Genomic DNA, 13,278 nt, shown 5'->3' on the forward strand with positions numbered 1-13,278 from the left:
ACAGTATATAAGGTAGTAATTTATGTGGGATTCTATACCATACCGTACTGTAATTAATATGCATATTTGTGGTAGGTGGTGGCGACCATCATCCACTCACTTGATGTAGTGCTGCCTACTTCTTCCTTAGCCTTTACCATTCTTTTTCTTTGCCTGCCCTCCTCTCTTCCTATTTCTCCCATCTTTCCTGTCACTTTTTATTGCTTTTCTTTTCTTTACAGGTGGCTTTACATCGAGTGACAGGCCAAATGGTTTCCTGTAAGCCAACAAACCATTTACAACGCTGGGTGGTAACCATATAACCAGACTATACGTGCTCCCTACGTGTCAGCAAGTGGGTTGGTGGAGGGTTAGTGCCCCTCCCCGTAAAACAAATACTGTAACTCAAAGTCAAATGACCACCCCTTACAGGATTATGGCGTCTGGCAATAGATAGGTGGATAGATAGAACCTCTAAAAGACAGATGTCTGCATATGATGTCGGAGGGTACTAGGGCCCAAAAGATGGGTGTCCACATATGCGGTCACATCCCCCCCACCCCATCCCCTCCACCTCCCACTCCCACCACCCTCTACCCCCATGCCCTCACCCTCACCCCATCCCCATGCCCTTACCCTCCCATTCCCTACCACCCCCAATCCCCCCCACCCCTCCATCCTTTACCCCTCCAACCCCCCTCCCACCAACCGCTTATGCCCGTCCTGAGTGTATATCATGCCATTCCGATGCCCATCTTGTAGAGGTTAAGCAAGTAACAAAATAAGGTGTACAGAAATTCCTCATTGTATGTTGTCTTTAACATTCTTTTTGCTGTCAGGTCTACAGTGCAGCACTCCCACATTATATGGACTAATTTGGGGGGAAGCCTGATCCAGTAAAGCCAATAGTACATTATAGACTATCCAGTGGCCCCATCCTTAGGTGGGATTTCAAGTGCATGTTTGAAAATAAATGAGCACCGTACAGTAGCAAATTCTAATACAGTACTAATAATGAAAAATATATGTATTTTACACTAACTTGGCCCATAATTTTTCCCTTTTCAGCCTATTTCACATCCTTTTCATAGCACTTTTTCATGACCAATATAATAAAACTGTAGTCTGTTATTACAATTCAGCTGTCACAATGAGGAGAGGGCAGTTTGAGACTAGGTTGGAGTATTAAGGGTAGGAACCACCTGTATTGCGACTCATTGACAGAGATTATTCGTTATAGCCAACTGAAGTTCGGTGGCCATCATAGTGTCCATTAACCCCTTGGGGTCGGGCATTGTGTATAAAATTTACTGTCAGGAGTGGGCATTTTTTGCAAAAAATAGGTGATTTATTAAACCTATCATAAAAATCTTTATACCTAGGAAAGTACAACTCTGTAGCTTTAAAATGAGTGGTGTTCCATTGTCTTATGATTATTTATTTTAAAGCAGTGGCTGAGAATGTTAGAGTGTCCAAATGTTCTGGAACGGGGGCTGACGTCCCCATGACACACATTCCAGAACAGGAACCAACCTTTAGGGGTTAAATCCGATGTCAGGTTTATCAAGGTCCATTAAAGCAAAAGTCTGTTGTATATCAGAAGAAAAATGTTAAAGTTCTGTTGATACAGCACCTGTGGAGGCTGATTTGCCATTGATCTCCAATTTATGCAACCAATTTTAGTGAAAAGTTGTGATACCTGTATTTTGGAAAAAGGCTTACAGCATATAATGAGGACCTCCTGTATGTGGTGCTGGTATGCGTATTACTTGCATAAAAGGAGGACTTTCAGCACATAATGCTTTAATTATGATACACTGCACCATTTTATGATTCAGGTTCCCCAAGAACCCTAGTCTGCGAGAGCGGTGGTTGTATGTAACTGGACGCAGGAATTGGGTACCGGGTCCCCGGGCGGTGCTGTGCTCAGACCACTTTGAAGAGCAGTGCTTTGATCGCACTGGCCAAACCACTAGACTCAGAGCTGGTGCACTACCCACCCGGGGCAAGTTCACTCCACGCAGAAAGGTCAGTGGTAGTGATGAGGGGTGAGAGGTTTAGGAGTGTTTTGCATAAAGTAGCTATTAAATAAGATTAAAAAAAAGATTCTTTCAACAGTTTTCAGCAGCTGTTTGGAAGCAGTTAGCTGTGTTTGGCACTTGTTTAGCCCCCAGCCCAAAGAAAACATCAGTTGTACTATGATCTGCCTCAGCATGGAAATTCCTGAAGAAGAACCATGGCATCACATATTTTTTATTAAAGTATTACAGATCCAGTTACAGTATGTAGGTACGTGAAGAGTATCCATTCACTCCATTGGGCACCATATACAGTCCAGAGCCATGGTTTCTGCTTACTCTCTTTCCCCTGCCCCATAGTAAAAAGAAATCATTGCATGGGTTTCACACCACACATAGACCTGAGGTAGTTCTGAGCATTTCTGACTTCTTGCAATATATATGATTAACAGTGTCAGTACAGACTGTTTCTTGTACAGTCTAGCAAAGCTCTGAAATACCAACTTAAGTGAATGATAGGTTTAAATTCAATGTTCAACCCTGACAGTGATTTTTCTCCAGCCTGGGGTGGGGGTAGAGCATGTGTAGAAACGATAAATCAAGACTGAACATGTATTTTTATTTGTACAGCACTTTATTCATCACATAATTATAGACAGGTCTTTGGTGCCTATTATTATTTTTATTTACAGTATGTCTATTATGATGGGGTTAAAACCAGCCTTGCTGTGTTTCATACAAGGTTGAAGGGTGTGTCTTTGTAGGGCGTCAACATGAATGCACCATTCTTGAGAGCAACAGGAGAAACCCTCTCAGGACCATATGTATTGTTTCATCATGTTTTCCCATGGGACTCTCCAGCTTTATCATGATCAGAATTAAAAGAAATATATGTCACAGTGATCTGCACATGTATTTCATTTTGTCAGTAGTGATGCTGTATTACTGCATTTAAAATAAGATTCGCCGAGATAACTTCTTGTATCAGAATCAGAGGAACTGCATTTGATGTATGTTCTTATCTTTGCTGACACAATTGGAGGAGGTTATGCATTCACTTATGTTTGTCTGTTTGTTTGTCCACACGATATCTCCAGAAGTTCTCAATGAATTTCAATGAAATTTTGTGGAAGGGTGGGCCATGGGCCAAGAACGAATTTATTAAATTCGGGGGCGGATCCGGATCTTGCAGTGGCAGTAGTGGAGGTATGTGCTCTCTGAGTGCATTTTAGTTTGCCATGTAGTGTTTAATGTGCTGTGTATGACATTAATACATGAGAGGCCTTTGACCTCTCTTTGGCTCTGCCAAAGCCCTAAAATTGGCAAAAAAAAACAGCACCTCCCCAGGTACCACTAACTTTTGCCTAGTTTCACTTTGAAACATTTTGCAGGTCCTGGTTCCAGAGATCACAGCTGTTAAGAGTGATGAAATTTCCTATCACCTGCTTATGATTTTTTTTTTTTTTTTTTTTTTTTTTAATAAGAAATAAATAAAGCACACTCAAAAGGATCATTAACTACTGTTACTTTTGGGAGTTTGTTGAGATCCTTTACCATTGTTATGTGATGCATCTGCGCTAAGTGTGCATTACAGACAGACTTGCAGTTATGAACTTTATCTATACTGTATATCAATATATATATCTGTCTGTCTAATAATCTAATGTATGTGTAATACTCTATGTGGCATCTTATTAGTATTTGAGGCCCAGCAATCCTGTATGCCTCAAGCCTTCACATATCACCACTTCACTTCACCATGCTAGGGTCATCTCATTGAGAACTTTGGTTTTACTAGTGAGGTTATTTTGATGACATGTCATTTGGGTTTGTGGAAGATCTGTGAAGTCTGTTTCAGTGAAAAATCAGAATACCAAACTGTTCTCTTACACAGCCAGGGATTAAAGTCACGGCCTTTGAGACAACATATCACTTCTCTAACTGGTGCACCATATCCTGACAGGGTCGAGGTGCAGTGAAGCTAGAGCCATTCTACATGCCAGTTGTGAAGCAGGAACCACAGGACCCTTCATACACACCTTTCACAACTCCCTCACCTTCGAAGGTTAGTACTGCTCCCTCATACTTAATCCATTCACTATGATAAAATTTTAAACGATTCATGCTTGCGACCACTAAACATGTTCTTTCAGTGTAGGAGAGACTGTTCAAACTGAAAATGTTGGAAACGGCCTTCATTAACCTCTGCAGTGTGAGAATCCTTTCCTGAGTTGAATAAAACCAAATAGACTTAGCAAGAATAAGCTAAAGAAGCATTTTTTGTGAGTGGAGTTAAGGAGATAAGGGTATCTTCCACAGCTGATGATACCATAATATATTCAGCCAAGCCCTATGCTGGTTAAAGTAAAATGCTGGATATTGCACAATACCCCCCATCAGCACAATATTTGACGTCGAGCTGGGTATTGCTTTAATATCTGTTGCAAACCTCTATCCTAAAAACTTTCTCACAAGTAAAAGTTGAAAATTAAGCATAAAATACAGTGGAGCCCTGCATTTCGTGCCCAATTGGTTTTGTGAAAAATACCACAAACCATGAAACCGCTAAAGTAGGAGCATTGATCCAATGGGAAATAGGCTGATTGGTTCCGGGTCCCATGCCAACTCCCCCTAAAACCCATTTATGGGATGTAAAATTTACTGATCACACCTGAAAACAAACTAGTATTAATAGAAAGGATACAATAGGCAAGGAAACTCACTGGGAAGGCTAGAGTGAGGTGCTTAATGGAAGGATATAAACCTTCACTGGGTTAATCCGATTGGAGCGCCGTTATTACCCACTAAATCACCAGCCACCAAAATTTGGTTATATGGTTACCACCCAGCATAGTAAATGGTTTCGTGGTGTACAAGAAACCATTTGGCTTGTCACTCTGTGTAGAGCCACCCACAGGCAGAAGGAAGAAGAAAGATAGAAAGAAGAGGGACTGTAAAGTCACCTGTAGGCAGGAGGAAGAGGAAAGATTGAAGGAAAGAAAGACAGAAGAGGAAGGAAGGAAAAGAGGGAAGGGCAGACACTCAAATCAGCGCTAGATCGAGTGAGTGGATGGTGAGTGCCCCCACCTACCACCAAGATTAATAGAAAAAATGGAGAAAAAAAATGAATTTCTGCTCACAGCTCTTGTATCATCGAAACTAAACAGTAAGCTTAAGCCATACCATTGATGGAACTCTTCCAGTGTATGTATGTGTACCCGCTGACTCGCAAGTTCCTACCAGTTCGTCCCAGCTCCTGATAGAAGACTGTTTTCTAGCTATTTGTATTGAGCTTCATTCTAACCATAGCAATATAATATTTAGGTCTAAATATTCCTTATGTTTTAGTCAAGCAATCTGTACTGTACTTGGGGCCATAGAGGGTTTTTAGTAGAGAAGTTGGGGTCAGGCCCAAAATTTGATTAACACATTGGCTTTATTGTGAATTTTATCAAAGAAGTCATGTTATTTTGAAGTAGATCACATGTATACAGTAAAATGAGCACTTACTGAATGATAGGTCAGAACCTTGGTGTATAATTACAGAAGAGGGGCCCAGGACGGCCTAGGAAGCATACACCACCAGAGGCTGTGCAAGAGCAGAATGAGGATGACCCTGCCCCCCCACCTTCACAACCACCACAGGAAGACCACCCCCACCTTGACCACTACTATTGCCGTAACTACCATGAAACTCAGAGCCTCCTGCGTCAGAAAGAGAAGAAGGTAATCCTTTGTGTCTTGATATCACAGTGCAGTGGATTGCTCAAATGGAAGAATCATACCCATATTTGGATTATTTGCAAATATTGATTATTGCAGAGATACAACACCCATCTTGGACTCTATTCATGACTATTCCTGTAGGGTATAATTTGGTTTAAGACTGTTACTGGTACATCTTCACAAAAAACGGTTTAAATAATGTGAGTATAAGTCATCCAAGGTTATGGTTTGTTTATCAGAGTTGTTATTACAGTCCTGGGCTCCTATGCTTCTCATGGGGCAACTTAGGATTGGATGATGGGTGGATGTCATTACATGCATTATTAGTTGAAAAGATGGCATGATTATTGTGTATCAGATAGGACTGCAACAACTGATTGGCTTTTTATGCAGATTTTACTTTGATTTAATGTACAATGCTCACTTTGCAGCTTGCTACTGGTTCATTCCTATAAATTAATACTGTACCTCCATAATGGCTCTTTGAGTAGTCATACATTCCATGTTCAAGGAGTGGGCTAGCACAGATAAAACATGGCATAATACTGACATGTATTGCATTATGGTATTTTTATTTATTTAATTATTTATTTATCTTTGGTTTATTGCTCACACAATGCTACTCAGGGATAAGTGAGGCTGTCAACCCTCATCTTATGTCAAGACCAACTTGCCTAACCCCAGGCTTCTGTGGTCCTCATGGGGGAACACTGGATTAGATGATGAATAAATGAATGGAAGTAATCATAGTTTATGCTGAATATTTTAATTCTATCATCAGAATGACAGTTTGAGAAATGTAGCTTACTGACTGACTAATGAAAAGTAGTGGAAGTACTTGTACAGTAGTTGCAACCCCAGGCTTATCTGCATGTGAACCCAGTGAATTGCAAGATATTAATGCTGCAGTCCACCATCCTCCTTTTGGGAGGTGGGGGGTAGTTGAGGAGTGTGTGCATCTGGGCAGGTCCTCCACCTAGATGCATCAGTACCATTGCGGGAAGGTGACCCTCTTCAGCACCTTGATGAACAGTACCTGTACAGTCATTATATACAGTAGTCAAGTTATACTTATCTAACATGCTTGGGAATTTGGGACTTTTCCAGTGTTGCAAGGTTTCTCTCTCTCTCTCTCTCTCTTCCACTGAAAGATGGGGTGAGGTATGATCTAGAGAACAAGGGGAAAAACATGATTGAGGGAGAATGAATCATTAGCATCTGTAGTTGTTGTTGAGTCTTTCTGGTTGAGCAGATCCATCAACCACAGGCAAGCAATTGCCCCTGCAGAGTCATCCCATGTAGTGAACTGATATTACCTTGCAGTACAAAGTGCCTTGCCACAATGAGGTGCGATGAAAGGTGTAGAAGTTTGGGTCGTGGATGGATGTTGCATTTTCATCTTTCCTCCCAGTTAACTGCAACTATAGTAGGCTCCATACCACCCCATTATTTGGTTATATGATTAAATAGGGTGTACACTTATTCACTCATTCACTCAAAAACATCAGGAATCACACACACACACACAGCACACAAATGGTAAAGAACATTATACTGATAAGGATTATATCTCACCAAACTGAGTATTATTTCATCAGAAAGTAAAAATAACTATTGTGTACTGTACTTTAGAATATAAGTAAAATACCTTGTAGAGTTTAATCTCATCTGTTCCAGTGATGTAATATTGTGTCAGCACAAGGACACAGATGTTATGAAGAACAGATTCACATATGTATATTGTACTGTGATAATGCAGAGAAGTATTAACTGCCATGCATGGCAGAGTTATGTATTTTGCTGAATGCATCTGTGATTACAGTCTGTTTACCTACATCTTATTTACAGGCTGAGTACCTGAAGATGAAGTTGCATTACTTAGAAGGAGAAACAAAAGTGGTAAGTATCTGCAGTCCTGGAGCATTTATTATATCAGAATTAGCATTACATATTAAGATGCCTGCAGTACTTGTCAAATATGTGATGACCCAGAGTACTCTTTAGGCACTATATCGTTAGACTTTTTTTTGGTCCATGGGCTTTTATGAAAGGTGATGTTCCATGTTAGCATGGGTCAGTCGTTCTCCCAGTGCCTAAACCATCATCAGGCAATAAGCAGGTAAATTTTGTATCTGTTTGCCCCATTTCAGCAGAAACCTACTGCTAGGTAAGAAATAAATATCATCATCATCATCTAGACCTCAGGTAGGGTCTTGCGAACCAGGAAAAAGAAAACCTGCGTCCATCTGTCAGCTTCTCTTCTTGTGGTAACAAGGACAAAATGAAGCCATCTTTTGTGAGACAGAATTTCAAGTTACGAGTAAAGCTGCCAGGAAATTGTGTGTTAATGGCAAGACAAATGGTGTGGACTTCAATTTTCGGGCTTCCCAGGATTGTTTGATCAAATTCAGCCATTTGCTCTGATGAATAACGATGTATGCTTGTTAATGCGCCGATGGATAATTTAGAGTTAACTATAATACTGGTAGTTTGAGTCTTTCCTTGGACTTTCACTAGCTTTAGCTGCTTTTGGCTGGCTAAGTTCTCTTCTTATGGAGAGAAGATTGTGGTGGTACCTGCCAAGCTTATTTATGTGTCATTTTTATGGCAGTTACTACACAGGTTTAGTGGTAGTTAGCTATCTCCTTCCAGTTAAATGTACTTTTGTATGCTTGGTATATACGGTCATTCTGTGCCTTTTTATGTGTTCAGCTTCATTCTGGCCTATGGATCTAATATCTTTTGGCAGAAACTGTGTGATGTGAGGACCTAGTTCTAAGAAATAGTTCTCTAGGCATCCCTGTCATTTGCTTTTTCTATGTATAACTTCAGTCTGGTTGTCAGGACTGTAAAATATCTTAATACATAATAACCAGCAACATACATAATATAGTCTACAGGTTAGGTCAATGTCAAACCTAGGGGCCAAAGGAAGTGACGTTAGCACCTCTTCAGAATGTCTCTCACCAGCACAATAGCCCACAAACAGTGCCTCGTGACCATACACACACATACATACACACAGACATACAGTGTTCTAGATGTTTCCACGACAGTATAGCACACGTGACACGACCCCTGCTAAACGAGAATGTAGCAATCAGAGCTCAGAAAGGGGCAAGCCACACAACCAGCAGGTAGTGGAGAGATCAAATAAGAAGAGGGGTCCAACTAGACTTAGTTAGTATATTAAGTCCCTTGTAATACATACGCTGCTCAACTTAGACTTTCTCTGAAGATAATAAATCAAGATCAACTCCCTGTATTCATCTTTAACTCCTCCTGCTCTTTGATTACCAAAATAACTTTAACTAAAACTCAAGACTCATCTATTACAAGACTAAAGAGTTACATACATATAAATGGTGGCTACAAAGTTCCAACATGGTCTATGGATCTGGTATCTTTTGGCAGGTACTGTATCATATGAGGAACTGGTACCAAGAAAATAGATATCTTGGCATCCCTGTCCCTACTCAACAATTACCCCTTCTCCGGAGACACATTACGTTCTCTCGTGAACTTCACCATGATGGCCATAGATCTAGTCTTCAGCTCACCTCTTTTCCAGCCCCTCCATTTTTATACACCTTCCTACCCAGTCTCTCACTCTCTAGTCACTTCACATGGGTCAAAACACCTAAAAATACCAAGACTTGTCCTTATGTTTCCAACCTCATCCACTTCTAAGCCACATTCAAATGATGAACTTTCATTTAGCATTTGGCTCACCAAGTACCTTGACATACTTCTATGGTAACTTGTGTTTCCATTGTCCTGACTCTCAAAGGTAATTACTGCTTTACCAGAGGCCCATAGAGTGAGAACTTGTATACTTTCATATAATGCTTTCTTTATTGCCCACATTCACATCTCTGTTTCATGTCACTTCTAAGCTCCAGGACCTGTCCTCTCATGCTGTACCCATATGTTGGGTTCATCATCCATTGTTTACATCATCATCATCCCAGTCAAATTTTCCACTTAAGAGTTGGGGAAAGGTAGGATTCAGAAACAAGTTATGAGAAAGTAAGAAAGTAGGTGAATTATCACATAACATGCTTGTGAAATCCGCCACAGTCATTCATGTGAGTTCAGTTAAAGAAGCACAATAGTAGGTTAATTATCACATTACAGTAGATACCCAATAAAATGGGCCACACAGTCATTCTCTTAAGTTCAGTTGATGAAGACTGTACTGTAGGTACACTTGTACAAGCTGATACTCATGCCATCCCTTCTTCAATTACAGAAACAAGAGCCACCAGACTGGTCACAGTTCCGACGTGCCACACTCATGGAGGAGGCAGAGGAAGTGCGGCGCCAACTACGACTCAGTGGCAAGCTCCCGCCAACTGATGGCCGGCGGAAAACGGAAAAAGGAGAAACTTTAACCATGAAAACTGGGACAATTGAGATGTTGAAGACTGGGAAGATTGAGATGGTACCCAGGAATAGTGACCAGTTGCCAAAGAGGATCCAGATTATGACTGGGAAGACTGGTGAGAAGATCCAGGTGGTGTCAGGGAATATAGATGGGATGACCGAAAAAAGCGAAATAACCAAGAGAACTGATGGAGTAACAAGCAGAATTCAAGTACTGACTGGTATTGCTGACAAACCCTCTGAGAACGTCAAGATTGTGACCAGAACTCCAGAAGGTATGACTGGGACCATTCAAGCGGTAGCTGAGGAACGTAATAGAAAACCTGAGCGAATCCAAGTGCTGGCAAGAAAGGTGCAGTCAGACTTTGCTGAAGATGAACTGAAAGAACCAATTGATCAATGGGACTCGGAAAACAAGTTGAAGCAGAAGGAGCAAGAGGTAAGAGGGAGGGGGGAATAAGGGAGAGGTACAGAAGTAAAAGGAGAAAAGGAAAGGAAAATACAGTATTGCTACAGGGAGAGGAGATAAAAAGAGAGGGCAAGAGGTAGATGTGTTGAATTTAGTTGATGTTGGCAATTATTTGTTTTGTAGATGGTTATCTGGTATAATTTCAGTTTTACAATGATTTTGCATTGCTCAGTAAAAATGTATTCCATAGTATTTCTGTTGTACATAATATATAATTTTGTCCACAGGTAAATGACCTTCTTAAGAAAATCAAAACTTTGCAGCAGAGGAAGCGAAGAGAGGTGAGTTGGAGTGGAACATTTCATCCCTTCAATCTGATGTCATGTATTATTTTTCATTTTAATCAAGCTGCCCTTGTGAAAAAATTTATGAAGACTGTATCTTACATCTCCAGTTTGAAAAGTCTGTCTTAAGCTCAGTAAAATCTTCTGGTGTTAGCAAGAATCAAATCAAAGATACATCATCAGTCTGAAGTGAACGAAAGTTTGGTAGATGTCTGTTATCCAGTTACGTCATTCAAGTCCCTGGAATCGTGGCTACACATCACAGGTCTACTTAGTCACATTTACCTGTCAGATAGAGTTAGGTCAAGTATCATTATCACCAGCATAAAGATTCTGATCCCCCTCCCACCCACATCCCCTTTTTTTTATTTTTTCCCTCTACTTTTGAATAGTGTGAGATAGGGGCCAGGAACAAGGAAAGAGAAAGTACAGAAATAGGAGAACAGTCAACAGCATCCCAGTGAAGTGGGCCAGAGACACTTAGTCACACATCATTCAGACTCATGGAATCCTGGTTCTACCAGACAAGCCTTACAATGTGCAGATATTATATACTCAGCGATGAGCGAGGCTGGTCACTCTCATCTTAAATGTCAGGACCATATATCATCATCATCATCAGCAGCAGCAGCAGCCTTTACACGTCCACTGCTGAACAAAGGCCTCCCCCAACCTTCCCCACGAATTCCTTGACTGAGCCAGTCTTTGCTACGTTTTCCCTGCAAATTTCTGTATCTCATCTTTCCACACCCAAAGCAGTAGTACTCACTCGATGTAGTGCTGCTTTGGGTTTCTGCCCTTGTCTCTCTCCCTTCCTTCTTCTTCTGTCATTCTTTCCTTCATTCTTTTCACTTCCTTCTGCCTATGGGTGACTTTACACTCCCTCTTCTGTCTTTCCTGTATTCTAACCTCTTCTTTCTGCATATGGGTGACTACACTGAGTGACAAGCCAAATGGTTTCCTGTACACCTGGAAACCATTTACTACGCTGGGTGGTAACCACATAACCAGATTTTGGCGCCTGGTGGTTAAATGGGTAATTACGGCGCTCCAGTCGGATTGAGCGGTTGGAGGTTTATATCCAAGGGATGGTTGGGGTTTATTGCTCACGTAATGCCAATCACGGATGAGTGAGACTGGTCACTCTCATCTTAAATGTCAGGACCAACTTGCCTAGCTCTGGGCTCCTGCGCTGCTCATGGGGCAACGTAGGATTGGATGATGAATGAATGAATGAATGATGAATTATTATTTTTATTATTATTATTATTATTATTATTATTAGCTGACACCCTTGTAACACCACACACAACTTTAACACTACTAACTTTAGCTAAGATTTTTACCCAAACCTAGCATCATATTCCCTTAACTCTTACCATACCTTACCAGCTTAACCTTATTTTGTGCAGTCTTCTTTTATCTAACCTAACATCAGTGACAATTTAGTTTTGTATATTACATAACTTAAGATATTGACCTGTTGTGGCTGTTGCTGTAACCTCCTCACAGAAACGTCGTAGCAAGGCCCGATTTTTCCGCTATGTTGTGATGGTGGAACCAACCAAGAAGAAAAGGGGACGGAAGAAACAGGCAGAAAGTGATGGAGAGGAAGATGAGGAGGAAGATGATGGGGATGAAGATGGTGAGCAGGATGAGAATGAGGAGGATGAAGACGAGGACAGTAAGGATGATGTGAAGCTTGCTGTGGACCCACTAGCCAGCATACAGGACTCCATACTGTCACATACTGCTTCACTTATGCTGAAACAGCAACACTCAAGTGAACTTATTCAAAAGGACAAGGAGGTATGAGTGTTTCTGTCTTTGTGTGTGTGTATATATATATATATATATATATATATAGTGAGGCAAGTGTAAGGGTAAATGGGCATCCAAATGAATGGTTCACAATCACTGTGGGTGTTCAGCAAAGTTGTGTGATGTCCCCATGGTTGTTCAATATATACTGTATATGGAAGGGAATGATGAGAGAAGTAAAAGCACGAGTAATGGAGAGAGGGATGGTGTCGGTAAAAAATGGTGATGGATGGAATATCTCAGATTTGTTGTATGCTGGTGGTTCAGTGCTACTTGCAAATACCAGACAAGAACTTGCTTGACCAGTGCAGAGTTTTGCTGATGTCTGTGAGCATTGTACCTTGAGAGTAAATATAGAAAAGAGTAAAGTACAGTAATAGTTATTGAGAGAGAAGGTGACTCCCAGTGTGATGTTACAGTGAATGGAGAGAGACTAGAATTGGTGAGAGTTCAAATACCTGGCCACAGTGATAGAAAAGAGAGGAAAATGTGCAAAAGAAGGGGAAAGTAGAGTGACACAGGGAAGGAAGGTAGCTGGTGCTATGAAAGCCTTGATAGAGGCTTGAGTGTTGCAGCTACACAAGGTTTACATGAA

At 40.9% G+C, this 13,278-nt stretch overlaps 1 protein-coding gene across 1 annotated transcript in view; it reads left to right on the plus strand.

Moving 5' to 3' along the window:
- The window catches only part of LOC145413281 (uncharacterized), a 114,049-nt gene that overhangs the window by 2,727 nt on the left and 98,044 nt on the right, over positions 1 to 13,278 (plus strand). The window contains exons 2-8 of the mRNA XM_080283010.1: positions 1,818 to 2,007; positions 3,961 to 4,062; positions 5,544 to 5,723; positions 7,572 to 7,622; positions 9,976 to 10,548; positions 10,806 to 10,859; positions 12,375 to 12,671. Of these exons, the coding sequence (XP_080139136.1) occupies positions 1,818 to 2,007; positions 3,961 to 4,062; positions 5,544 to 5,723; positions 7,572 to 7,622; positions 9,976 to 10,548; positions 10,806 to 10,859; positions 12,375 to 12,671 (1,447 nt within the window). The remainder of the gene's footprint in view (positions 1 to 1,817; positions 2,008 to 3,960; positions 4,063 to 5,543; positions 5,724 to 7,571; positions 7,623 to 9,975; positions 10,549 to 10,805; positions 10,860 to 12,374; positions 12,672 to 13,278) is intronic.

This window comes from Coenobita brevimanus, chromosome 95, assembly GCF_032717465.1.
Source record: "Coenobita brevimanus isolate Jiangsu-jjx chromosome 95, ASM3271746v2, whole genome shotgun sequence".
NCBI lineage: Eukaryota > Metazoa > Arthropoda > Malacostraca > Decapoda > Coenobitidae > Coenobita > Coenobita brevimanus.